The 27902-nt window shown below is 38.4% G+C and overlaps 1 protein-coding gene across 4 annotated transcripts in view; it reads right to left on the bottom strand.

Annotated features, from left to right (window-relative positions):
• The window catches only part of GOPC (golgi-associated PDZ and coiled-coil motif containing), a 56790-nt gene extending 38437 nt beyond the window's left edge, over positions 1-18353 (bottom strand). For all 4 annotated transcript variants that reach the window (XM_012650148.1, XM_012650150.1, XM_012650149.1 and 1 more), the window contains exon 1: positions 17815-18353. In XM_012650148.1, the coding sequence (XP_012505602.1) occupies positions 17815-18102 (288 nt within the window). In that variant the 5' untranslated portion in view covers positions 18103-18353. The remainder of the gene's footprint in view (positions 1-17814) is intronic.
• Positions 18354-27902: the final 9549 nt, after the last annotated feature.

The raw sequence follows: 27902 nt of genomic DNA, 5'->3' as shown, positions 1-27902 counted from the left end.
AGGAAGAAATAGAATTCATGAACAGAACACTATCAAGTATCAAAATTGAAGGAGCAATAAAAAAATCTTCCAACAAAATAAAAGTCCCAGACCAAATGGTTTCACATCCAAATTTTACCAGCACTTCAAAGAACTGGTTCCTATACTGCAGAAATTATTCCATAACATTAAGAAGGAAGGAATCTTCCCCAACTCATTCTACGAAGCCAATGTCACCTCGATACCAAAGCCAGGAGAGGACACAACAACAACAAAAAAAGAAAACCACAAACCAATATCCCTTATGAAGGTAGATGCAAAAATTCTCAATAAAATCCTAGCAAACTGAATTCAGCTGCACATGAAAAAAATAAGCCACCATGACCAAGTAGTCTTCATACCAGAGATGCAAGGGTGGTTCAACATATGCAAATCTATCAATGTAATTTACCACATAAATATAATAGAAGTAAAAACAAAATTCATATGATCCTCTCAAATAGACGTAGAGAAAGCATTTGACAAAATCCAGCACCCTTTTATGATAAGAATGTTTATAACAAAATAGGCACAAATGGGGCTTACCTCAAAATTGTAAAATCCATATATGACAAACCCACAGCCAACATCATACTGAATGGGGGAAAATTGAAAGCATTCCTGCTTAGAACTGGAACCAAACAAGGTTGCACACTATCACCACTTCTATTCAACACAGTGCTGGAAGTCTTAGCCAGAGCAATCAGACAAGAGACGGAAATCAAGGGTATCCAAATGGGGAAAGAAGAGGTCAAACTATTGCTCTTTGCTGACGATATGATCTTATGTCTAGAAAACCCCAAAGACTCTGCCGGGAGATTCTTGGAATTGATAAACAAATTCAGCAAAGTTTCAGGTTACAAAATCAATGTACACAAATCAGCAGCGGCAAGGTGCAGTGGCTCATGCCTGTAATCCTAGCACTCTGGGAGGCTGAGGTGGGAGAAATGCTTGAACTCAGGAGTTTGAGGCCAGCCTGAGCAACAGTGAGACCCCATCTCTACTAAAAATAGAAAAAATTAGCTGGGCACGGTGGCGCACACCTGTAGTCCCAGCTACTCGGGAGGCTGAGGCAGGAGGATCGCTTGAGCCCAGGAGTTTGAGGTTGCTGTGAGATAGGCTGATGCCATGGCACTCTAGCCTGGGAAACAGAGCAAGATTCTGTCTCAAAAAAAAAAAAGAAAATCAGTAGCATTCATACATGTCAACAACAGTCAAGCCGAGAATCAAATCAAAGATGTGATACCTTTCACAATAGCAACAAAGTAAATAAAATACTTAGGAATATATTTAACTTTGGAGGCGAAAGACCTCTACATGGAGAACTACAAAACACTGAGGAAGGAGATTACAGAGGACATAAACAGATGGAAAAACATATGCTCATGGATTGGCAGATTCAACATTATTAAAATATCTATATTTCCCAAAGTGGTCTACAGAGTCAATGCAATCCCCATTAAAATATCAACATCGTTTTTTGCAGATCTAGGAAAAATACTTCTATGCTTCATATGGAACCAGAAAAGACTCAGAAGAGCCAAAGAAACCTTAGGCAACAAGAACAAATCAGGAGGCACCACCTTACCAGACTTCGAGCTATATTACACGTCTATAGTAACCGAAACAGCACAAAAACAGAGACATAGACCTATGGATCAGAACAGAGAGGCCAGATATAAAACCATCCTCATATTGCCATCTGATCTTTGACAAAGCAAACAAAAACATATACTGGGGAAAAGAATCCTATTCAATAAATGGTGCTGGGAAAATTGGATAGCCAAATGTAGAAGGCTGAAACAGGATCCACATCTCTCACCACTCACAAAAATAACAACTGATGACAGGCTTAATTAAACCTAAGACACAAAACTATATTCTAGAAGAAAATGGTGACAAAACTCCTCTAGATATTGGCCTAGGCAAAGAATTTATGAAGAAGAACCCAAAGGCAATCACAGCAACAACAAAAATTAACACATAGGACTTGATTAAACTAAAAAGTTGTATAGCCAAGGAAACAATCAATAGAGTGAACAGACAACCTACAGAATGGGAGAAAGTATTTGTATGCTATACATCTGTTAAGGGGCTGATAACCAGAATCTGTACAGAACAAATCAGCAAGAAAAAAAATCAAACCACCCCATAAAAAAGCAGGCAAAGGACATGAACAGAACATTTTCAAAAGAAGATAGACTAATGGCCAATAAACATATGAAAAAATGAGTAAAGTCTCTAACCATCATGGAAATGCAAATCAAAACCACAATGAGATATCACCTAACCCCAATGAGAATGGCTTTTATCAAAAAGTCCGAAAACAACAGATGCTGGTGTGGATGTGGAGAGAAGGGAACACTTATACACTGTTGGTGGGACTGGAAACTAGTATAACCTCTATGGAAGATAGTATGGACGCACCTCAAAGAACTAAAAGTAGACCTACCATCTGATCCGGCAATCCCACTATTGGGTATTTACCGAAAGGAAAAAGTCTTTTTATCAAAAAGACATGTGCACTCAAATGTTTACTGCAGCACAATTCACAATTGCAAAGATGCAGAATCAACCCAAGTGCCCCTCAATATAAGAGTGAATTAATAAAATGTGGTATACGTACACTATGGCGTACTAGGCAGTCATAAAAAGTGAACTAATACCTTTTGTAACAACCTGGATGGAACTAGAGACCATTCTCCTAAGCAAAGTAACGCAATAATGGAAAAACAAACACCACATGTACTCACTATTAAATTGGAACTAATCAATCAACAGCCATGTGTACATAAGGCAGTAAAACTCAACAGAAACTGAGTAGGTGGGAGGGGGGCTAGGGGACGGGTAAATTGACACCTAACAGGCACAATGCTTGCTACCTTGGTGATGGACACATTTGTAACTTTGACTCAAACTGCACAAAAGCAAAACATGTAACCAAAATGTCTGTACCCCTGTAATATTCTGAAATTAAAAAAAAAAAAAAAGAAAGAAAACTGACCATCAAGCTATTATTTTCCTACAAGTCATTAAGTCAATCTCATTCTAGCAGGGTCTCAGCCTTAAAAACATAGCCTTCACTTTCCCCAAGTTATTAAATCAATCACCAGTGAGATTTTCTAAGGCAGTGATTCTCAAAATGTGGTGCCCAGATCACCAGTATCAGCTATGGAATGGAGTCGTAAGACAGATGAAAATTCAAGGCATATTGCACAAAGGAGGAATAAAGTATTCCCAGGAATAGAGTAGAGAGACAGATAGGCAGTTTAACTAAATAACATTATAGGATTATCATCATCATTCATTTATATTTAATAAAGTCATTACTATTCTTATTTCTCATCTCATATTCTTTCAAAACTTCCAAACTTTTCCAGCAAGATAAATTCTTCCTTACGTAATTTTGAACTACTGGATTCCATTCTCTGGCACCAAAATCAAAGTAATTTTTTAAATTCAGAGTTTCCTATTAATGCACTTTGTCTAGACCTTCATTCTCTACAAAGAAAATCATCTAAAAATACACGACAGCTGCACTTTTTTCTTTCTAAACATAGGCTAGTTTTTATTTCTTTAACTGTCTAACTGGATAAAAAACACCAATTGTTTACCTTAAGCACCCCTCAAAAGCATCCTGTTTTGGGGGAGGATCATACTAAGATAAGAAATTAGTGAGGATCAAGTTGCACAGCAGGAAAACTAGATCCAACTCCCTGGTGAGTTTCAGCATGCCATACAACTCTTCTGATAAAATTTTAGAAGGTTCAAGATATAAACCTAAAAGAATCTGATAAAACGTCTTTATTTTAAACATAAAGAAACTGAGGCTAAAGAGATTTTGAGTTGCTCCAAATTATAAATTGCGCGGGATTAAAACTAAGACCTCCTCACATCATATGTAATTCCGGTAATAACAGGAAAAATGGTAAGGAAGCAGTCTACAAGCTCCAAATGAGAGCTCATCCCCAAATCTCAGAACTAGACCAAGCTCTAACTAAGCAAGAGATTCTGATCCCCGACCCCAACTCCATTATCTCCACTCATGCACATGGACAGGCACTGGAACTTGTGAGCATACACAGACATACATGCAGGCATACAAAGAGGCAAAGATGCAGGCACAGGCATGCATGCACTCAAAAGCACACATTCTCCAAGTTGTTTAGGAATTACAAAGAAAACAGCTGACTCCAAATAGAAATTTAACTATAGCACAGAAAGCTGCTGGTAAAGATGTAAAAACTATATTGCATCTACCTATAATTGCTTCTACAGTATGTTTGAAAGTATGTGTACAGTCTGGGCCATAATCCTAGGCCAAAGTGGGAGCACTGCTTGAGGTCAGGAGTTTGAGACCAGCCTGAGCAAGAGCAAGAACCTCTTGCATCTCTACAAAAAAACAAAAAAATTAGCTGGGCATGGTGGCGTGTGCCTGTAGTCCCAGCTACTTGGGAGGCTGAGGCATGAGGATAGCTTGAGCCCAGGAGTCTGAGGTTGCAGCGAGCTACGATGACATCACTGCACTCTAGCCCAGGCAACAGAGACCCTGTCTCAAAAAAAAAAATGCATGTACAAAAGGTAATCACTTCATCTTTTAAATATCTGCATACTCTTTATATTTGAAAATGTAATTTAGGATGTATAGTACAGATTGGAATTTAGATCTCTGGCAATTATACCATTTAATGCCAATATCTAAAAATTATTATCTGCACCCACCTACTTTCTAAAGGCTTTAAAGGTCACATAGTCTATAAAATAAAAAAACAAAAATAAAGCTCATATAGAGATGGCAGGATATCATTATAAAAAATACTAACCTACTACGCCTTAATGAGTACTATATTAAATTTAATACTGAGCTTCTAAGTAATAAGAGAATCTTTACAGATTATTCAATTCTCCTTCTCTCATTGAAGGAAGCAATGTCATTTTATCTGGCAAGACTATCTTTTTTTCCTGGAACTAAATCTTTAAAAAAATGTATTATGAAGATTCTTATATAAAGGATCCTAAACTACCTGACAGACAGCAGAGGCAGAACCATTCTTCACAAGACCTTTTCTCCTGTGACAAAAGTCAAGAGGATAATGTAACTGATCAAAGCATTTTGATCCATTCCCTCTCTTTTCTTACATACCTTCAAAATATCATTTAATTTAACCTACTCATTTTATAATTAATCTTCCTCTATTTTTACTTTTCTCCCTGTGCCTGAAGTAGTGTTGTTCCCACTATTCGTAATTACAGAAAGCCAATGAGTCCTATTCTAAAACACAAAACTACGACCAAACAGAAAATGTATTCGAAGGTCAAATTTGAAAACCGCTGCCATCCTTCAAGATAGGAAATATTCCTCCTCCTCCTTATTGCAAGTCAGCTCTTGAAGTAATCTGCTCATCTGGTGTATGAAAGTTCTGATAGGGAAATCAGATGGTAGAGTTTGTGCCACTGGTAAAACTCTACCTAGTCACTCCAATTTTTTCTATCCAACCATAATGACCAATAATTTCATTGGTCATTATTTTTCCCCAAAGAAATCATGTTCTGCAGTCTAGACAAGCAAACATAATCCTCACAATAATCCTCTGAGAGATGTACTTTTTGTCCAGATAAGGCAACTGAAGCATAGAGAGGTTAAGTTACTTCTCCAATGTCATTAAAAAGCCAGCAAACCAGGCACAGTGGTGTGCACCTGCAGTCCCAGCTACTCATCAAGGCTGAGGTGGGAGGATCATTTGAGCCCAGGAGTTTCAGACCAGCCTGGGCAACATAGTGAGATCCCGTCTCAATAAAAAAATTAGCCAGGCGTGGTATTGTGCGCCTGTAGTCCCAGCTACTCAGGAGGCTAAGGCAAGAGGATCACTTGAGCCCAGGTGTTTGAGGTGGCAGTGCACTATGATCACACCTGTGACCCCACTTGCGAGACCTCATATCTTAAAAAAAGGGCCTGTAATATATATATATAATAAGCTGGATGAAAGAAACTATTCATAAAAGAAGAGAATTTGCAGAGTGGGGGGTGTATGGCTTCTAGGAAGCATTTTGGTTATTGTTGAAGCAACAAATCCCAAGGTCTGTGGGACCAACTCAAGGGCTCTGGAAGGTCAAAACTATTTTCCTAAGAAAATGTTATTTGTCTTTTTCACTAAGTTAACATTTGTATTGAAGGTACAAAAGTAATGAGTAAAATGCTGGCATTTTTATACAAGGCAAGGCAGTGGAACAAAACTGTACTGGCAGTCACTGTACTCTTTATAGCCATGTGCTTGTAGTTTTTTAAAAAAAACAGTTTACGAATATCCTTCATGGAGCAGTAAAAATTATTAATTTTAAAAAATCCTATTCTTGAATACATGTCTTTTTAATATCCTGTGTGATGAAATGGGAAGTATGCATAAAGCGTTTATGCTGATACCAAGCTACTGTTCTCAAGGAGCAAGCACTCATGCAATTGCTTCAATTGCAAGCTGAACATTTTCGTGTGTGTAGAACACTATTTCAATTTAAAAGAATTATGGTTATTTAAATTAAAATATTTGGCAGACATGTTCTTGAGAATCAATAAAATGAACATGGTATTTCAAGAAAACAACTGACAATATCTGTTGCCAAAGATAAAAATTTGAGCTTTTGGCCGGGCGCGGTGGCTCACGCCTGTAATCCTAGCTCTCCGGGAGGCCGAGGCGGGCGGATTGTTTGAGCTCAGGAGTTCGAAACCAGCCTGAGCAAGAGCGAGACCCCGTCTCTACTAAAATTAGAAAGAAATTAATTGGACAACTAAAAATATATAGAAAAAATTAGCTGGGCATTGTGGTGCATGCCTTTAGTCCCAGCTACTTTGGAGGCTGAGGCAGGAGGATCGCTTGAGCCCAGGAGTTTGAGGTTGCTGTGAGCTAGGATGATGCCACAGCACTCTAGCCCGGGCAACACAGTGAGACTCTGTCTCAAAAAAAAAAAAAAAATTTGAGCTTTCAAGTGAAAATGAGAATTTTGGAAAACCTGAATCCACAATCATGAGCTTAACAACTTCCCAACATTTAAAGATTTTTCTATTGAGATTGGTGATACTAACAAATGTGAATTTTTAATATTACATAATGAGATGTATCACCATTTGGAAGATTTTTATAACTTGGTAAACCATTTCAAAATGACCAATGTATGATGTTATAAAATCATGCCTGGGTAAAGATTCACTCAAAGTGCTAGATAGATTAATGTATTTTAACGTAACAGTGTTTAAAAAGTTCATTTATACAGTTTCAGACTCCACACTGCAACTAAAATTTAAGAAACTACCTCTTGTCAACTTTTACTAAATATCCACAGTTATCTGAAAAGTCTATTAAAAAAATTCTTCCCTTATCTAACTACAGATCTTTGTGAGATCAAATTTTCTTCCTATTGTTTAACCAAAACAACCTATCACAACAGAGTGAATACAAAAGCAGATGTGAGAATTCAGCTATCTTCTATTAAGCCATTGAAAAGATTTGAAAAAGTATAAAACAATTCTGTTCTTTTCAGTAATTATTTTTTGGTTTTGGAAAATAGTTATTTTTTAATTAAAAATATTTATATTAACATGTATTGGGTTTATTGCTGCTATTTTTAAGTGATATAATATTTACAGTTTTGTTTTAATTTCTAATACAGTAAATAGCAGTACATATAACCCACCTAATAAAAAGTTCACTGGGGTCCTCAAAATTTGTAAGCCCATAAAGGGGTCCTGAAACAAAAAAGTTGAGAACTTTGTCTAAGAGCTTCCAAAAGGTGGCCCATGTAGAGGAAGAGGAAAAAATGGTAAGACATATCACTGGAGGTCAGATTATGCAGAGCTTGTCAGCCACAATGAGTAGCTTGATTTTTTTTTTTTTTTTTCCGAGACAGAGTCTCATTCTGTTGCCTGGGCTAGAGTGTCGTGGCGTCAACCTAGCTCACAGCAACCTCAAACGCCTGGGCTCAAGTGATCCTTCTGCCTCAGCCTCCCAAGTAGCTGAGACTACAGGCATGTGCCACCATGTCTGGCTAATTTTTCTATATATTTTTAGTTGTCCAGTCAATTTCTTTCTATTTTTAGTAGAGACGGGGCCTCGCTCTTGCTTAGGCTGGTCTCGAACTCCTGAGCTCAAATGATTCTCCCACCTCGGCCTCCCACAGTGCTAGGAATACAGGCATGAGCCACCACGCCCAGCCAAGGAGTTTGAATTTCACTAAAAATGCAACTGAGGAATTTTTTTTTTTTTTTGAGACAGAGTCTCACTGTGTTGCCCAGGCTAGAGTGCCATGGCGTTAGCCTAGCTCACAGCAACCTCAAACTCCTGGGCTCAAGCGATCCTCCAGCCTCAGCCTGCCGAGTAGCTGGGACTACAGGCATGTGCCACCATGCCCAGCTAATTTTTTTTTTTCTATATATTTTTTTAGTTGTCTGATTAATTTCTTTCTATTTTTAGTAGAGACGGGGTCTCGCTCTTGCTCAGGCTGGTTTCGAACTCCTGAGCTCAAACAATCTGCCCGCCTCGGCCTCCCAGAGAGCTAGGATTACAGGCGTGAGCCACGGTGCCCGGCCGCAATTGAGGAATTTTAAGTAGAATGACAGGATCACATTCATGTTTTCAAAAAAGGCAGCTATATATAATATGAGAGACAACATGAATAAACTAGGGCTGAAGGATTTGAAATGGAGACCAGTAGATAAATCTGAGATGTATCTTTGAAAGTTAAAGTACTTACTTTGTTCGCTTTCGCTCACCCCACACCCTAGTACCTCCTGCCATGCTTGATATCGCATGAGCGACAATTTAAAAAATATATATATAAATAAATGAACAAGCTAAAAAAAAGAAAAAGAAAGTTAAAGTACTTTGCTGTAAACCTCAAAATGAAGTTCCAGACAATATAAAATGATTCCATTTTAATGTCATAGAACTCAACTGCTCTATGATCAAACTGGAGATAGGGTGGGAAGGATAATCAATCTACCTAATATTTTAGGAATGTCACAAGTACATTAAATCCATGCCATGATGTTTAAAATGATTTTTAATCAGTTTCAATTTTTTCTCAAAATGGAATACCATGAAATATTAACTCATCTCATAGTCTTTGATTACATACCAAGGAACTAAATGAACCTGCAGATCCATCTTTCAACAATGTGGCAGGCACATGGGTATGAGAGCCAACATGACAGACACCATTCCAGCTCTCATGAAGCTTATATTACAGAATGATTGTTGGTAATCTTTGAAGATTCATGGCAGAACACCAGAGGTGTTTCGAATAATTCATTCATTCAAATAAACATTTATTGATTCTTCACTGTATATCATGATCTGGGACAAAAAGATGAAGAAGACATAAATCTGTCCTTAAGAAGTTCACTGTCTGTTAGAAAGAGATAAAGATATATTCCCAGATATGATGCAAAGTGTGGTAGGCACTATTATAGAGGCGTGTGTGATGTACTAATTCAAAGAGGTAAAGGGAGGCACAAGTTCCCTGAGTGTTGAACGGAGATCTGCTAATACATGGAGTGGGAAAGTGAAAAGTCTAACATATGAAAACCCCTGACAGGTGAGATAGGGATATAAGCAGGTCAGAAAGGTTGGTATTTAATGTGTGAGTTCCAAATTTCCAATTTTAAAAAGGTACCAAAAATCAACTCTGTAATTCACGTATAAGCCAAAGGAATTACATAACACTCAATACGGTTTGGGAGCACTGAGTGAAAAACAAAAACTCCTGGAAATCGAAATGGGTTCACAAAGAGATAATGCTACCCTCAAAGTCAGTTTTCACAAAGCATCTGACAGTTCGGATTTCACCTAAATCATAATCCTGACCCTCAAACATCTTACGTTCTAGAGGTAGAGATGTGTGGCAACCACTAATTATAGTACAGCATAACAAATCTAATATTTCAAGTGAGTTCAAGGCCTTAGGACAAGCCTCTGCTTACAGAGAGCAGAGTCGGGTGAGGAAAGCCTCCACAGAGATGATGATGTAAGTGGAGTCTTCAAACATGAGTGGGTGTTTGATACTGTGGACAAAGGGGACAGAGATGGCATTACACACAAAAGTCTCTGCCAAAGTAGAGGTGCCATGAAAGAGCAAGGCCTATTAACAGAACTGCAAATAGACTGGTTTTATTGAGGCAAAAGCAGCTAAGAAGGAGTGATAAGAGATACGGACAGAACTGAGCACTGATCACCATGCCAAAGAGTTGAATTTTAGCCAATGGGTAATAGGGAGGCATAGAAAGAAAAGTGACAGAATCAGATTTGTCTTTTTAGATGTGCACCACAAAAATGAATCATTTTAGAATGATTAGGCAACAAAAGGATGGTTTGGAGAAGGTAAGTTAAGAAACAATTAGAAGACTATGTTAGGAATATGCAAAACAGGGTAAGGATCTGTACTATACAGAATATCCTACATTTGTCTCATTATCTTCCCCACTTGGACCTGTTGCCAATGGATTCCTTACTTGGTGAATAGTAATGTATTAATTTCCTAGGGCCGTCATAACAAATTACCACAAACTAGGTAGCTCAAAACAATAAAAGTTTATTCTCTCACAGTTCAGGACACCACAAGGCTAAAATTAAGGTACTTGCAGGGTTGGTTCCTTCTGGAAACCCTGATAGAGAAACTGTCCCATGCCACTGTCCTAGCTTTTGGTAGTTGTTGGCAATCTCTGGCATTTCTTGGCTTGTGGACATATTGCTCCAATCTCTGCTTCCATCTTCACATGGCCTTTTCTGTGTCTGTGTTCTTTTCTGTCTCCTATTAGTATATTTCCATTGAATTTAAGGCCCACTCTAATCCACTATTATCTTATCTCCATCTTTACACTAATTACACCTGCAAAGATCCTATTTCTAAATAAGGTCACAGTCTGAGGTTCTGAGTAGACATGAATTTTGAGGGGGGAGGGGGACACTATGCAACCCATTAAAGGTATCAACCCAAACAGAAATGTGGTATTATCCTCAACCCTTCCTCTCACTTATCCTCTACGTCTACATAATTATCAAATCCTGTCAATTCTACTTCCTTACTCTTCAATTTATCTCCTGTTCTTCATCCCCATCACCATTTTCCTTTCAATAACACTCTTGTCAATATAACAAACTCCTTGGCTACAACACTAGACGTATCCAGTAATTACTCTCATTGCTGTGCCAGCACTTAAACAGGTAAGTATTTCTAGAAATAGTCACACAACAAGACAGACTGGTTGCACCATGGATTTATGATAACTAGCCCCAAATAGGTGCTCAGCAATGCCTGGCAGTCCTTCTGTTTCTCTGGCCAACTGGCTTTCCCACTCTCCCATAACTATTCCAAGTCTCTTCTACTCTCCTCAAGCTCTTACTCTTACCCACATTCAGCAATTGACCTCGGCTCCTATTTTACAGGAAAAAAATAAATAAAAAAAAAAAGAAAACTCCCACAACCTCCCACTGTCTGCTCTCATCATCTCTCCTTCCCTCTAATATAAGGCCATTCTCTCTACCTGTACTTTGCATTCCACCTTCATTCACAATCTTATTAACATTAATTACCTCTGTCTTTTCTATAATACTCAGCTTTTCCCTCAACTAGATGCTTCTCACTGACTTATAAACATATTCAAGTTTATTTTTTCACTTAAAAACAAAATGAAAACAATACCACCCTTGAACCCCACACTCTCCCTTCTAGCTATCTATCCAGCCACACTCACTCTTTCTGCCTGCTTTATTCCCCACCTCCTCCACCCCCAACAAGACATAAATGTGTGTTTGTGCAGAGATTGATTTCTCTAGCTCTGTAGCCTCAGGCCTCTTACCATAAAATGGGAATAACCACACTAATAAACCTATCTCACAGAACTGTTTTAAGAATTAGATAAATCAATATGTATAAAAGACTTAGGACAGAGTCTGGCCTATAGTAATTGATTAATAAGGTTGGCAACATCATTATTGCTAACAATATTGTACATTCAACTATTTATCCAGGCAGCCAGCTGCACAAGACTGACATCTTGCAATTATCCTGAACTCCCTCATCCCTCCATTCCAATCCATCGCTAGATTTTGTTGATTTTTCTCTCTTGTTCATTTTCTTCCATCTCCACTATCTTACCCCACACTATCATTATCTCATATAGATCATGTTAAGAATCTCTTAAATGATTTCCTGCATTTCATGCTTGTCATTCTCCCCAACTTTCTCCAAATCATGGCCAAAGAAAACTATTCTATTCTAACTTCATATCTGAGAGTATGAAGTGGTTTAAAACACTTCCCATTGTTAGGATAAAGCCTCAAATCTATTTCATGGCCTATAAAACTATGTAGAAATGGTCCCTATCTACCTGTTCAAACTTATCTTGCATCTCTCTTCTTTTGCCCTCTGTTCTCCTAACATGTACCAACTTTTTTTTTAGTTTTTCAAATGCACCATGCCCTTGACCATTATCATAGGTGATTTCCACTTCCTATTTTCTCTACTGTAGTGTTGAATGATATTCCTATTTCTCTTAGCCTAACTATGACCTATTCACACATAATTCCTTTATGTCTTAGCTCAACGGTAACTTCCTCAGGGAAGTCTCCCTTGACACCCCAGAACAAACTCTCCTTACTCTTATGTACCTTTCACAGTACTCATCAAAGTTGCAATTTCTTATTTACGTGATTATTCTCCCAACAATTTCCTCCAATAGAATCGAAGCTCCATAACAGCAATGACTATGTCCTTTTTTGCTCTCCATTGTATTCCAAGTGCACAACATAGCATCTGGCACATAATTAGTATTCATAAGGATATACTAAATCAATATTAAACTTTAACTTCAATGTTGCAAAATAGCCTGTTTAAAAACAGGACAGATTTAAAGTAGCACAAGGACAAGTACATCACTAGTTCATTATCAATGTGGCTCTAGATCAAAGTTAAAAGTTCCTCTACTGATGGTTGTGAACAGCAAATCACTTTAAGGAGATATTAATTCAGCTATTGCTGAAAGGAAGGAAGGTGTGATAGAAACTGTATTGTTGTGCCGTTATTTTAAAGAAGGAGTGAACACGCAGAACGATGTATTTCAAGGCAGGGAGGTGAGTTTTCCAAAGTATACTGGTTCACAACTTTTGTTCTACTCCAGCACACCTACTGCTGCTGCTGCTACTACTACTGCTACTACTACTACTACTACTGCTGCTGCTGTCGACTTAAAACAAAGAGGCTGAGGCACAAATATATAATTTAAAGAGTTTGCTTGAGCCAAAACGAGGACAGCTGTTCAGGACACTCTTGCCAGTTGCCTTGGGAGAGTGCTTTGGCAGCCTGTGTTAAGAATAGGTTTTTAAAGGTAACAGGGAACAAGGGGTGAGCTGATACAAAGTTGTTTGACAGAAATTCTCATTAGTTTACAGAAATAACATTGATTAGTGACTAGCTATACACTGTGGAACTACAGGTTACAAGTTATGGTGTCCAGCATATGGAATTTTATGGCTACTTGGCATCAGTCTGAAGCCCACATAGCAGGTGGCTTCAAGAGATAATTATTGGCTGTGTGCGGTGGCTCACGCCTGTAATCCTAGCTCTCTGCGAGGCCGAGGCGGGCGGATTGTTTGAGCTCAGGAGTTTGCGACCAGCCTGAGCAAGAGGGAGATCCCGGTTTCTAATAAAAAATAGAAAGAAATTACTTGGACATCTAAAAATATAAATATATAGAAAAAATTAGCCGGGAATGGTGGCACATGTCTGTAGTCCCAGCTACTCGGGAGGCTGAGGCAGAAGGATCGCTTGAGCCCAGGAGTTTGAGGTTGCTGTGAGCTAGGCTGATGCCATCGTACTCTAGCCCAGGCAACAGAGTGACACTCTGTCTCAAAAAAAAAAAGAGATAATTATTTAGTGCAAGGGGAAGTGACATTACTGCTATTTGATTCTAAAATCTGTCTGGGCCTGACAATTCAAAGGGAATTACATTCTTTAGATAAAGTTTCTTTTCTTCTTTTTTTCCCCCACACTACTACTACCATCCCAATCAATGCCTGTAACTCCAGCATAGCCATCACCAGGTGGCTCACCATAGCAGCAATTCTCAAGCAGGTAGGAACTACAAGAGAGATGTAAGTACTTTGAAAATGGCACCACCTCAAAATACTCTGATATCCTCTGCCATTCCCTTTTCCTTAGATATGACTCTTCCCAAATATCACTTATGGCAAGAAGTAGTCATGTGGATGTCATTTATATATAATTTAAAAACGTAATCTATATCCTCAAAAAACTCAAAACAGAACTACCATATGATCCAGCAATCCCACTACTGTATATATCCCCAAAAGAAAAGGAAATCAGTATGTCAAGAAATATCTGTACTCCCATGCAGCACTATTCACAATGCCTAAGATATGGAATCAACCTAAGTGTCCATAACAGATGAACAAATAAAGAAAATGTGGTGTATATATGGAATACTACCCAGCCATAAAAAAGAATGAAATCCTGTCATTCACGGCAACATGGATGAGCCTGGAGGGCAGTATGTTAAGTGAAATAAGTCAAGCATAGAAAGATGCATGTTCTCACTCATACGAGAAAGCCAGAAAAGTTATCTCATAGAAGTAGAAAATAGAACAGTGTTAGTGGAGGTGGGGAAGGGTGAAAGAGGGATAGGAAGAGGTTGGTTAACAGATACAAAATTACAGCCAGATAGGATAAATAAGTTCTAGTGTTCTACAGCACTGTAAGGTAACTACAGTTAACAATAATTTGTTGTATATTTTCAAATAGCTAGAAGAGAAGATTTTGACTTGTTTCTAACACAAAGACACGATAAATGTTAGTGATGGAAATGCTAATTACCCTGATTTGATCATTACACATTGTATACACTGTATTGAAATACTACACCATGCAAATTATTGTGTCAATTAAAAATAACAAAAATGGCCCCACAGCCTATTCAAATTAAAAAAATGTAACCTATGATTTTTTTAGGTAGCAAAATAGTTTTTCTAGCTGTAAGTTCAATATTAATATTAAACATGGTGTTACCTACAGAAGGACTGGGCAGAAGAAGGGGCAATCTGGAAAAATACTCAAGACCAATTTAAATATATTATAAATTACCCACACTGGAGGTCTCTATATCTTGATTACATAAAAATATTTTATTATGGTAATATGTCCCTAAAACCACAGTGCTTTGCCACATATTTGTTATATCAAACCATAAGTGGCCTCAAATATATGTCTTAATGCCCATATAATTAAAACAATAGAACTAATTTAATTTGCTTACTAAGGAATAAAATAGAGCAAGAAAGTATGAAAATTTTTTCTAAGGTTTCAAGATCTCAGAAGATTGATAATAGTATATGGAGCAACCCCTAAAATTCTGCAAATGGTACAGCAGCAGTTCTACTTTGTAAGGCAGTGCTGACAATGAACCTCCTTCCATAGCAATATACAACTGACTCCATGAAAACTTTAGAAACTGCTAAATGTATAAATATTAACACCAAAGACAGAAAAGTCAACTGTAACTGAAAAAACACACAAGCAAAAAATCACGTTATGTCTCTCTCGCCCATGTTCTAAGATCTTCAAATCAAGGGTTTTAAGTATGTTGAAAAAACATGCTTACATTGTGATAGCATTTCTTATTTTGAAAAATAATGTGACCTTCTAAACCAGGATTTGGACTCAGAATATGTAATTATAATTTCTGAAAAAAAGAACATGTATAATTTATTACAACTTTGAATACTCATCCAAAATATTTAAAGACAAAAAAAACTGAGCACCACCTCCTACTCAAAGAATGATCCTTTCTCCAAATTTAGCTTTTATTTCTGACATCAAAAAAAAAAAAAAATCAATGTTTAAAGTTTCCTTAGGTCATTTTAAAAATATATAAGATATTGTTTCATTTTTAGAAAGCTGTTTATCCCCAGTAGATACTTGCAGTTGTAAATGATATGAATATTTTCATGTGGTGTTTTAGTCCATTTTCTGTCGCTTATAACAGAATATCTGAAACTGGGTAATTTATTAAAAAAAGGAATTTATTTCTTACAATTATGAAGGCAAAGAAGTCCAACTTCAAGGGGCCGCATCTGGTGAGAGCTGCCTCGTTGGTGGCGGCTCTGTGCAAGGCGAGTGAACGTGCTAACATGTTTGCTCAGATCTCTCTTCCTCTTCTTATAAAGCCACTAGTTCCACTCACATGATAACCCACTAATCCCTTACCCTGATAACCCATTAATCCATGCATGGATTAATCCATTCACCAATCATTTCTTAAAGGCCTCATATTGGGGATTCAATAATTTCAATAGCGCCACACTGGGGTTTAAGTTTCTAACACACGAAATTTGGGGGACACATTCAAACCATAGCATGTGGCAAAAGCTATTCTCGATCTTTGATGTTTAAAGCTAACATACTATTTCTAAAAACCATCAAATGCAATTTCACCACCTGAAAAAATAGTAATCTTTTGGAAATTACCACTAATCCAAAAATGGAGAGATATTTTCATTTACTCACAATAAGAAGTGATTATGGTCATGTCAGCACTTTCATTCCAAACTTTTCAAAAAGGATGGAAGAAATTAAGAGTCCTTTCTGTGGAGAAGTGCCACAAAATCCTGGATATGTAAACCTATACTAATCGAAGATTAATTATATCATATATTTATGGCTAACTAATAGGAGAGAAAGAATGCTGACCACTAAGCAGGAGAAGATGCATATCTGACATTCATGTTGGTTTTGATACAATGGGCGCTCTCAATTACAACTAGCAGCAATAATGATTTCTTTGGAAAGCCAATGTTCAAAGAGCTTTGCACATCACTCATTACCCCATTTTTATCTACTTTAAAATGAAAGACCCATTCTCTTATTTACATTGCCTAGTTAGAAAGTGCTCTATCATGATTTTTAAATATTGTAATAATGTCCTAATTTAATTTTCTGCACAATGTGGTAGGTTTTTTTTGGACTCACCACTACTCCACCCTCACCCATACCCAGAATTAGAGACTAATGCGAATGATTATTCTTTACATGCTCTCGAAAATAAATCCAGACTTTGGGAAATATAGTAAAGTACAAACACATAAGACCTCAATGTTAGAAGTCATTTGAATAATTGTAGGGAGCTATGCAGGTATCTGCCTGTAATTTAAGGACTAACTGTGGATATAAACCAAGAAAGACAATGATATTAATACTGTCTTATGCATTCCACTAAATTTTCCTAAAAGCTTTGATCAGATTCTCCTAAATAGTTCCTGCATGTTTCCGTGTGCAACCACAGAGTCTAACCTGTGTTAGTTACAATAGAAATAATCAAGACTGTATCTGTCTGAAAACACACAACTCTGCTTTATTAATGTGAAAGTAGATCTGCAAAACTCAAATGTCAAAAGGTTTGGCTACGGGATTTTCATGACAGAATCTTTGTTAGGTTTGCTAATGTAACATGTACAGGAGGGCTAGTGTAATTAGTTTGTTTTCTCCCCAGTGAGATACTAGGAAGGTGGATGACAGGATCCGGGAGACCCACAGGTCGGTCTACACCCCTTTTTCTCCCGCAACCTCACCTCACCCCTTTCCTTAGCACACATACACACGCACTCTCCCATCACATTCAAAGCCCAAATGCCCCAATGAGCAGTTTTCTAGGGTCGTTCCACTGGTGCGTTAAATGGGATCTGACGCCACCGGGCAGCCTGGGGTTGAATGCCACCCCCGCCAGCGCCCACGGCTCACCTCTAGCTTGTGGTTGATTTGGGACACAGTCTGGGCTTTGTGGCAAAGCTGTGCAAAGCATGAGCTCAGGCTGGTCATCTTCTGTCGCCCCTCGTAAGTGATGTCCGCTTGGTCCGGATCGATCTCGCCCAGGAGCAGATCTACATCCACGAAGGCCTTGTCGAACTCCTTCTCCAGCACCTCCAGCCACCGGAACATGGACACCCCGCCGGGGGAGACCCCCACGGCACAGGAGGCGCCCCCTGGGCCCCCTCCGGCTCCCGCCGGGCATGGGCCGCCCGCCGACATGGCGCCGTCTAGGGCTTCCCCCCACTGCGGCTGACCCTCGCCGCCCACCCGGCGCGAGGGGAACTGCTGGGACTGCGGGGAACCCCGCGCACGCACGCACGTTTCGTCGGTCCCCTCGCTTCCCTCGCGCAGCTAACGCCGGCAATACAACCCCACGGGGGCAGCTGCAGCGACGCTCAGGCGGCGGCTGCGGCGGCACACGGAAGTCTCGGTCGGTCCCACCTCCCGGCCCGCCCCCGCTGCGCATGCGTACCGAAGAGCTGGGCGGACGTAGCCCAGAGAGACGAAGTGGGCGGGGCCAGGATGTGACCTGGGCCTATGAGAGGCCTCGCTTGGCACCGGCCTGTCTGCGGCCATATTGACAACTGACAAATTGCAAGCTTGAGTCCCTGAAAAAGGGAGGCGCGTGGTTTGTGCTTCCAAGTTGGAGAGGCCCTAGGAAGAGAAGGGTGTCCACGTTGCAGAAAGAAAGGGTTTCCGCCAGTTTGACTTCACAGTGGGCGGAAGCCGTTCTAAAGTCGTCCGGAAAGTTGCTGCGGTGGAGTCCAGGCAGGGGAGAGCGAGGAAGGGCGGTGTGAGCATGCGCAATAGCCACGTTGTACCTTTTCCGTTCCAGTTCCCGCATAGGGTGGAGTGGGTGGACACACCGGCTGTTCTTGGTAAACTGGACCCTAAATTCCAGATAGAAACTGCCTAAAGCTATACGTTGAAATGGCTGACCAGATTTTGCTGAGTTAATAGAAGACTTTTTGTCTTGTCATTAAGAGTCAGGTAGGCCTGGATTCATGTCTTACACCATGTCACGTACTTAACTGTGCCACCTTGGTTGTATTATGTCACTTGGAAGCCTAGTTTCCAAAATTTACTTCACTCAGTAGTAAGGTAAATTGCTTAGCATCAGTGCTTAGCACATGATATTCCTCTTACCACACCACAGATCATACATCTATAAAGCAATTACAGCCCGGGGCGTGGGGGATATGATCAAGGCAATTTCGTCCTTGTGCGAACAACAGAGTGTATTTACACAAACATAGGTGGTATGGCCTACTACACACTTAGGCTCTATGGTGTAGCCTACTGCTTCCAGGCTACAAACCTGTACAATGTGTTACTATGCTGAATACTGTAGGCAACTGTAACACAATGGTAAGTATTCGTGTATCTAAACATAGGTAAACAGAGAAAAGGTACAGTAAAAATATGGTATTATAATCTTATGAGACCACCATCATATGTGGTCTGTCATTGACTGAAACACCTTTATGCAGCACATGACTGTACTTTAAAAGGTACAATTGTTTCAAAAATTGGAAGTGTCCCCACACGTGACATTTCAGAAAAACAAAATTATGAAGCTTCATATATTTATAAATATATTGAATGCAGAGCCCTGTTGAGTCATTGAGGACGCAAAAACAAATGAGACATGACCCTTACTCAGCTGAGATAGAATAGTGAGGCTGCTAACCCTCACAACTACAACTTTAAATTTGAATTTTGTGGTGCCTTTGAAAGTGTTCAGCAACTGCTGTCTTTACATTCTGCCTACCCACTCTCAAACCCCTTCCAATTTAAGAATAGCCAGTCCTGGAAAGGGAAAGAGAAACCAGTCTGATTCGAGTAGGCTGGTAGGAACTGTATCTCCTGCATTGCCTAGGGGAATACTTTACTAGCTGAGTACAAAATCTTCTGTGATCTGTTCCTGGGACAGACCCTTCCAATTAATTACCACCCACAGCCTGCACTGTATGCCCCTTCACCAATGCAAGGCCAATGAGGAGCAAGAAATCATAGTTTTGGTTTGCACTCTGGGTACTGGGGGTGGGGGCAGACTGCTTAATATCAAGCAATAAAGTCCTTTGGCCTCAGCAAACTTTGCTAAGCAAAACTAACCATGAGATCATTGCCTTGAGCTTAAATAGGGACCTTCACACAGGTTTTAATACACAATAAATAATATGAAACAAAAATTTGCATCTTTCCCCATTCCTTTCCAAAATTAACTTTATTTTCATTTGCAATAACTTGCTACAGCTGCCAAGTTCCCAGCCACTTTCTCTACACATAATATACAATGCATTTTCAGAAACTTGAAGTAAATAAGTTAAAATTAGGGAGGAATACATAGAACCACAATAATAAAAGCTTTCAATTATTGAGTGCTTACTGTGTTAGGCATTTTGCTATTTGCTTTATTTCTTTGATCCTCACAAAATTCTTGAGGTAGGTATGATCAGTTTTTTGTAGATGAATCTCAGAGAGCCTAAGTATCTTGCTAAGGTCAAAAAACTAGAAAGTAACTGAGGTAGGATTTCAATTTAAGTGTCTTTTTCTCCAAAGTCTTTGCTGTTAATCATGGAATATAGAAGGTTGAAGGAATTTATTTCTTCTTGTATAAGTTACCAGTATGATAAATTGGCAAGTCAGTTCCAAATTTTTTTTAATTCTTTCTAGTTATAAGCCATATACAAATCTAATATATAAGAAACAGTACCAAAAAAATAATTGTAATACTCATTTCCTATTACTTACAACTCTCTCTTTTTTTTTAGTTTATCTGAACTTCACACAAATACAAACTTCATTTCTTTTTTTTTTTTTTTTTTTTGAGACAGAGTCGTGCTCTGTTGCCTGGGCTACAGTGCCGTGGCATCAGCCTAGCTCACAGCAACCTCAGACTCCTGGGCTCAAGCGATCCTTCTGCCTCAGCCTCCCAAGTAGCTGGGACTACAGGCACGTGCCACCGTACCCGGCTAATTTTTATATATATTTTTTTAGTTGTCCGATCATTTCTTTCTATTTTTTAGTAGAGACGGGGGTCTTGCTCTTGCTCAGGCTGGTCTCGAACTCCTGACCTTGAGCGATCCACCTGCCTCAGCCGGCCTCCCAGGGTGCTAGGATTACAGACGTGAGCCACCGCGCCCGGCCTAAACTTCATTTCTTTAAAAAAAAAAATCGTTCAACTTCCTGCTATGTTGTGGGGGTGCAGTTGAGCTGCTTTCTAAGTGTTTATATGTGTTCACTGCTCTAATGATTGGTGAATAGCCCCATTTTCAGGATTTCAGAACCCAGTTCCATTTCCTGTTACATTTACAACTCCCACAAGTCACACCCTCTGTCTCAGAATAGTTTCATGTTACGTTGTCTTTTCTCATTATAGTACTATGTAGCAGCGGCTACCTCCCTACGTGCTGGCCATCTTGGTACTACATGACTATTTCAAATGCTCGTGAGGTGCCCTCTGTGTAGACATAATCTGTTGACCACCTTGCTTAGGGTTTTGCAGTTCTTCAAGTCACAGCAAAACATGGAAGTGTAAGGGAGGGCTTGATGTTGAAGTGCTGCCATCTGTTGTCGGTGTACTCCATCTACACTTACTGCCTTATCTTTACCTACTCTGGAATTTTTGCAATTGTATGTAATCTCAAAACTTGTGGGGGCTGTGCGCGGTGGCTCACGCCTGTAATCCTAGCACTCTGGGAGGCCGAGGCGGGTGGATCGTTCACGGTCAGGAGTTCGAGACCAGCCTGAGCAAGAGCGAGACCCCCGTCTCTACTAAAAAATAGAAAGAAATGATCTGGACAACTAAAAATTATATATAGAATAAATTAGCTGGGCATGGTGGCTCATGCCTGTAGTCCCAGCTACTTGGGAGGCTGAGGCAGGAGGATCGCTTGAGCCCAGGAGTTTGAGGTTGCTGTGAGCTAGGCTGACGCCATGGCACTCACTCTAGCCAGGGCAACAGAGTGAGACTCTGTCTCAAAAAAAAAAAAAAAAAAAAAAAAAACTTGTGGGGTTTGTTTTTCCACAGATAATAAATTCTTGATACTTCTATTTGCAGTTGGATTGGCAGAAACTTCCAACAACTGTTTCATGAATCATCCTTATGAGATTTAAAAAAATATATGATATAACTTAAAATATGACAGTCTTGATTCAGGAACTTGTCCCTACAGAGTTTTGTCACAAGGTATTACTAAGAAAAAATAGTGTGGGGACATAGGAAATTGGGGAAAGGGAGAAGATGCTAAAGATTTCTTTGGTAGGTACTGGTAATCAGCTGTGAGGTTAGTGTATAGTTCAAATATTTATAGAGCACTATTAATTGCAAAGGCGCTGTAATGAAAGGACATAATACAATCCACCTGGGACTGGAGAGGGAGACTATCATTTATTGAACACTACTGTGTTCCAGACCCTGTACTAAGCTTCACATGTTTCATTGAATTTCCAGTGACCCTACGAGGAAAAGGAAGAGGGATTAAGTTCTGTCGATGGCTATAAACAGTTGTATGATGAATGAAGAAAGCCAAAGAGAATCCACTTCCAATTAATTTAAGCAATGTGGAAAAGTTCTAGAATATTGTATTCATATATATCATTTATATTTATTACTCATATTTACTAACACTTTGAAATTCAGATAGACATTCTAAAGAAGTAAGTTTGGGCATTCCAAAGTGATTTATTAGCCTCATTCTCCTGATTATTTCTTTTATATAAACAAACAGGACAACTGTTTGCTCTTTTGTTCTTCAAACATGAATTTTGTTGCAATGTTTTATTAATAGGAGCAACTCCGATACCTTCTTTTCCAGGAAACCTTCTTTCTCCTTACATAAAGCTATGGACTCCATCCTGTTTAGTTTCCTGCAAATACTTGGTGTAGCATTTGTCATATTCATCTCATTCTTTTGGAGCTCCTGAGACTGTGAACTCCTTAGCAGCAATAACTGTATATCTTTATATCCCAGGTCTTAACACAGGACCTGGAATATGGTAGGAATGCTATAATATTTGTGGGATAATCTCCATGATAAGATATTCTAGTATTCTACACAGGAAATTCTAAAAACAGTTACTTTTCAAGACATACCTTTGATGCATACTAGAGAGCATAGCCAAATAGATTTTTATATTGTCTCTGGAATTAGGGATAGCTATAAAATACATGTTAACCTTTAAAACTGAAGAAATATTTTTCCAAACCTAAAGAGAAAGGTTTATTTTACAGTGATGTGGCTTATTTGACTAATAAATCCAGCATAATTTAGGCTTCAAGAAATACTTTACCTAATTTATAGTTAAAATTTTCTAGACATTACATTTTATATGGTATACCCGAACCTAAAACCAAAATATAACCAAATTTTAAAATCTCTGTTGTTATATTTGTATTCCCTTACACTATCAAAAACTGACTAAAACAGCTTTTCTACTTTACCTGATGAACATTCTTCATTACCATTTCCCATAGCTCCAGGTTTGCTTCAGCATTATCTAAAACCACCGTTTATCAACAATGGTATCAGAGTTTACTAGTCATTTATTCTTCCTCTTTCATCCACTGTCAAGTCACTGTTTATTTCTCAGATTTTCAGACTTTTAGATATCAAACATAGACTCCCCCTCATCTGCCTCTGTCATTTGTTTATTATAGATTAGTTCTATAAGGACCCCCAAACAGTTTCATTCCAAGCACCCCTTAACATTATTTTTTCTTTGCATTTTTGATTTAAAAATACAAGCTATCTAATTAGAAATTTTATGGTCTTTTAAATTAACAAGTCAGAAAAGTATAGTGAGACAATTACATAAAAAGCCATGTCACAACAATTTTTAGAGATGGTATTTGTTTTCTCACCAATTGATTGTAAGTGACTCAAAATTCATTTGGCTTTTGTGGCCATGGTGAGCAGAGGGAGTAAGGGTGAAAAGACTCCTCTAGTGAAAATTTGTCCCTACACACGGGCGACTGTTCATATTTAAGAGCCCTTCCTCTGGGGAATTCCCTGCCTTCTGTGACTTGGTGGGAGAGAGAGTCGTTCTTCCATAATGAACTGAAAATGTCAGATAATCACTTTCCTGGCTCAGCTAACCAGAATCATTCACCTGAAATTTTTAACAATTAAGTCAGTGCAGCAGTGATCAGGAGAATCCTTTTTAGTTGGGAGTGGAGATAGCAGCATCCAGTTTCAGTAGCGGCTGTGCCAGTGATGGTATCCAATTCCTGGTGGAGGCCGGTGCACCCATGTTCTGCAGGTGAATGATTCTGGTTAGCTGAGCCTAGCTCATATGCCTGTGCTCTAGCTGTCACAGAGCCAGCAGTGGTGTCCCCACTCGACCGAGGTGTGGTTTTAACTGTGTTTCTGGCTAGCCTTCCTTTATTCTTGCGCATTTCCAACTCTGGTTCTCCAGGCATTCTCACAGTTCTGTGGGCTACCCAATTTTCTTTCAGTAATTCCTTTTCTGCTTTAATCGGCCAGAATTTGTTTCTGTTGCTTGAAACCAATAACTCAAACTGATACAATTGTCATTTACTGAGACCCTTCTTTTTGCCCATGAACTTGAGAAGCCTTAGCTCATTTCATCTATTCCTTTCTTTAAAGTGGAAATTATTTTGCTCATGTTATCTTCATTCTATAGAAGTATAAAAATGAGGCTTAGACAAGTTAAATAGCAGTAGAATTTTTTTATTTTACTTTAAACTTATGTAGTTTATGCAACATATTCCAGAAGCAAATAAATTTTAAAAGAATCATATACATAATTTTTTTATTCTTTAAAATTTCTTTTATCTGAGAGAGGTTTTCATTTTTAAAACTCTTCTGTTTAGCTCTTAACCAGTCAATTTAAAAATAGGAATCGTGAGCTGATGCTTATAGTCCCAGGTCAGGGAGAATTTACATTCATCAGTTTCCTTTCTGGAATTCAGTTTCCTCTCTACAGTGGGAAAGATGGTATGGATTAGATTATCCGTAGGTTCCTTCCAGTGCTGACATCCCATGAAAGTAATAAAAATCATCAACGTGCCGAAAGCAAGTTAAATCTTCTTTAAGCACAACAGGAATACTCCTTAAGAAGAGATTTCTGCAGATTTCTTTATTCTGCTATAATATGCCTTCTTTGGTAATTGCTCCCCAGATACTACATATATTAGGTAATTTCAGAGTTTAGGTCAATTATTTATTGCCCATTGCTTTTAATAAGTCAAAGAAGGCCTCTATGTCCATTTCATATTGGTACACATTTGTGTTTATTACAGTGTTACTTAACAGCGGGACTATCGACATTTGGAACTTCATAATTCTTTGTTGTGGGGGCTATCTTGTGCATTATATGGTTTTTAGCTGCATCCCTGGCCATTACCCACTAGAGGGCAGTAACACTGCTCCCTTCCCCCACATTCTTAGGACAATTGAAAATGTTTCCAGGGAGAGAGAGAATAAAGATAAAGAAGATAAAGAAGGCAAGTTGGGCAGAACCCTGGCTTGTGAGTCTGAACAAAGAATCTAATTCAATCCAAATTCAAATACAAAACAAATTCTTTGAGATTTCTATCTTTCTTGTGTTGAAAAACTAAACCTAGAGTCTTGGGCTGTAATTGGAACAGATTTGCTGAGTGTGTCATTGAGTTTCCATACCTGAGAAGGGCACCCATGTTCCTTTACTTGTTTTTTCCTTACCCATAGGAGCCAAGTAGTAACGACCAGATAAAGTGTTATTAAATCCTTTGGAGAAAAGAACTGCATGCTTCACTTTTAGCCTTAGGAACCCACAAGCTCAAGAGCAAAAACCCCAAACTTTACACCCATGGCCCTTTGTCAACATGAGAAAACCCCAAAAGTCAACAGAGAGTAAGCTAGAGGCTGAGAGATGGTGGCAGCTCCAGTGGCTGCTTCCTAGCACAATAAATATGCAAAGGGGCCGGTCACCTCCAGAGCCGGTACAATACAACATGCATGTCCTTTAAGCACCCAGCCTGTAAATTTGTATTATACTTTCTCTGCAGGCTATAGCATTGACAAGACTTTGCCTTCTAGCTAAAAAAAGTTGACTTTACAGCTTAACACAAATAAATAAATGTGGTCTGGAAACAGATAGATGTTTTGTCCTTCAAAATATTTTCATACTTTTTGTGATCAAAGTTACTTACATTTATAATGGTAAAATCAGAAAACAACTCTAAAAATCCAATAGTTAAAAAGTAGTTAAATTATAGACAATACTTTTGATGGACTATTTAGACATTTAAGTTTATATTTATGGAGACTATAAAATAATGTGGAAAAATATTATAATAGTCAACAGAGCAGAATATAAAGTTACATATGTCTACAACCTGAGAAAATAAAACTATTCACAGAGGAAAATATTAGAAATTGCTAGAATTGCAATAAAGCTATAGAAATACCACGGAAAAGAAGAAAAAAATATTATACAGTATAATTTCGAGGCTCAGTTAAAGAAAAGAGAATCCTGTGGTCACCAGTAAAGGATAGAAAATAGAACTCATTGCTGTGCTGCATAATGGAAAAATTTGCTGTTATTGAAGGCAGATGAGAGGATAGGATTTTGCAGGCATTTCTTTTCAAGTAACTGAATATAAATTTACCTTTAGAGCAATTCAGAAAAAAAAAAGTGTTCAGTAAGTATTTTTCTTTGTCTTTTCAAAGCCTAGGCACAGAAAAGAAACTGGAAATATGTTTGACTTGGAGATGGGACTAAAAGTGACTTTTCTTGCCTCCTTGCTGTTTTTTCAAAATTTTCTTTCATTGAGCATTACTTTGATATTTGAAAATTCTAAAAATTAAAAAAAATTTCTATTACTAGACATAAGAAATAAATAACAAAATATTTTGAAAGTCAGAATATTAACAGAAATCAATTCTCTTGTCTCTGATAGTTAAAGAAAACAGAGGAAAACAAGACTAGAAAAGTCTTTTGAGAAAAGCACACAGAAATCCTTATTCTGGAAATCAAATGAATTGATTATGAGATCAAAGATATTTTTGGCTTCAAATGGCAATTGTAGCAAAGAGAGGTAAGCTTGAAGAGGAGACTAGAGAAGCTTTTCAATATTAAAAAGGGTTTCTTTAGAGCAGTATGCTGAGGCCCAGCAGCATGAAGAAATTAAGTTTTTTCACTTGTGGGGAGAGATCTTCTCTATATAACCTTCTGCTTAAAATCTTTCAAAGCCCTCAGCAGGGATGACCAGGGCAAGACAAAAAGCCACAACAAAGGGGAACCCTAGACAAGAGAAGCTTCCCCCTCTGCAGTCAGTGAAGTTTCACAGCTGACAAATTCCTCCAGAGAAACCAGAGGTTCTTTCTACCATTATTACAAATAGATGAAAATAATCAACCCGTTTTGATGTTTTGTTCTTATCTGAGCCAACAATATTTTTGAATGACAAAAATAGTTCTCAGAAATGATGTTTGGGTGGATCAGATGGTAGATGAATTGAACAAATTATCTGTGGCTCTAAGTATCTCTCCATTGTAGCCCATTGTTTCCTCTAGCAATAAAATGTTACTGAAACAACAATAACAAATAGAAAACCTGCCTATTTTCCCTTACTACTTAACGTGAGAAGAAAACACCTGCCTGTTTCCATCCTACAAAAATGGTTTTAATATAGGGTCACAGAAAATTCAAAGGTTTTATGGCCCACTATAAAACAGCTCTTTGTGTTTTCCCACTAATTGCCTAGTGTCACATTTAACAAAACAAGGAAACTACAGATAATAGAGGTGTTTGCAGATTAGCCTTCCAAGCCATAAATAACATAGGGTTTTGCTCACCTACAAATATTAAGGCAGCTTATCAATGTTTAAGCCCTTTCTTCTTTGTAATGGTTGCTAACATTTTAACCCAGACAAATTGAGAATTTTTTCTTTCCTGTCTTCTTACATTGACAGAGTACACATTCATAAGATTCTGTTATCAGATTTCATGGTATAAAAAGTGAGACATCACCTAAACACCCACCTGCTACGTGAGACCCGTTTTGGAAG

The sequence above is a fragment of the Propithecus coquereli genome, unplaced genomic scaffold (assembly GCF_000956105.1).
Source record: "Propithecus coquereli isolate 6110/MARCELLA unplaced genomic scaffold, Pcoq_1.0 Scaffold313, whole genome shotgun sequence".
Classification (NCBI taxonomy): Eukaryota; Metazoa; Chordata; class Mammalia; order Primates; family Indriidae; genus Propithecus; species Propithecus coquereli.
The sequence above is the reverse complement of the archived record's forward strand: the minus strand, read 5'-3'. Positions and strand labels throughout refer to the sequence as shown.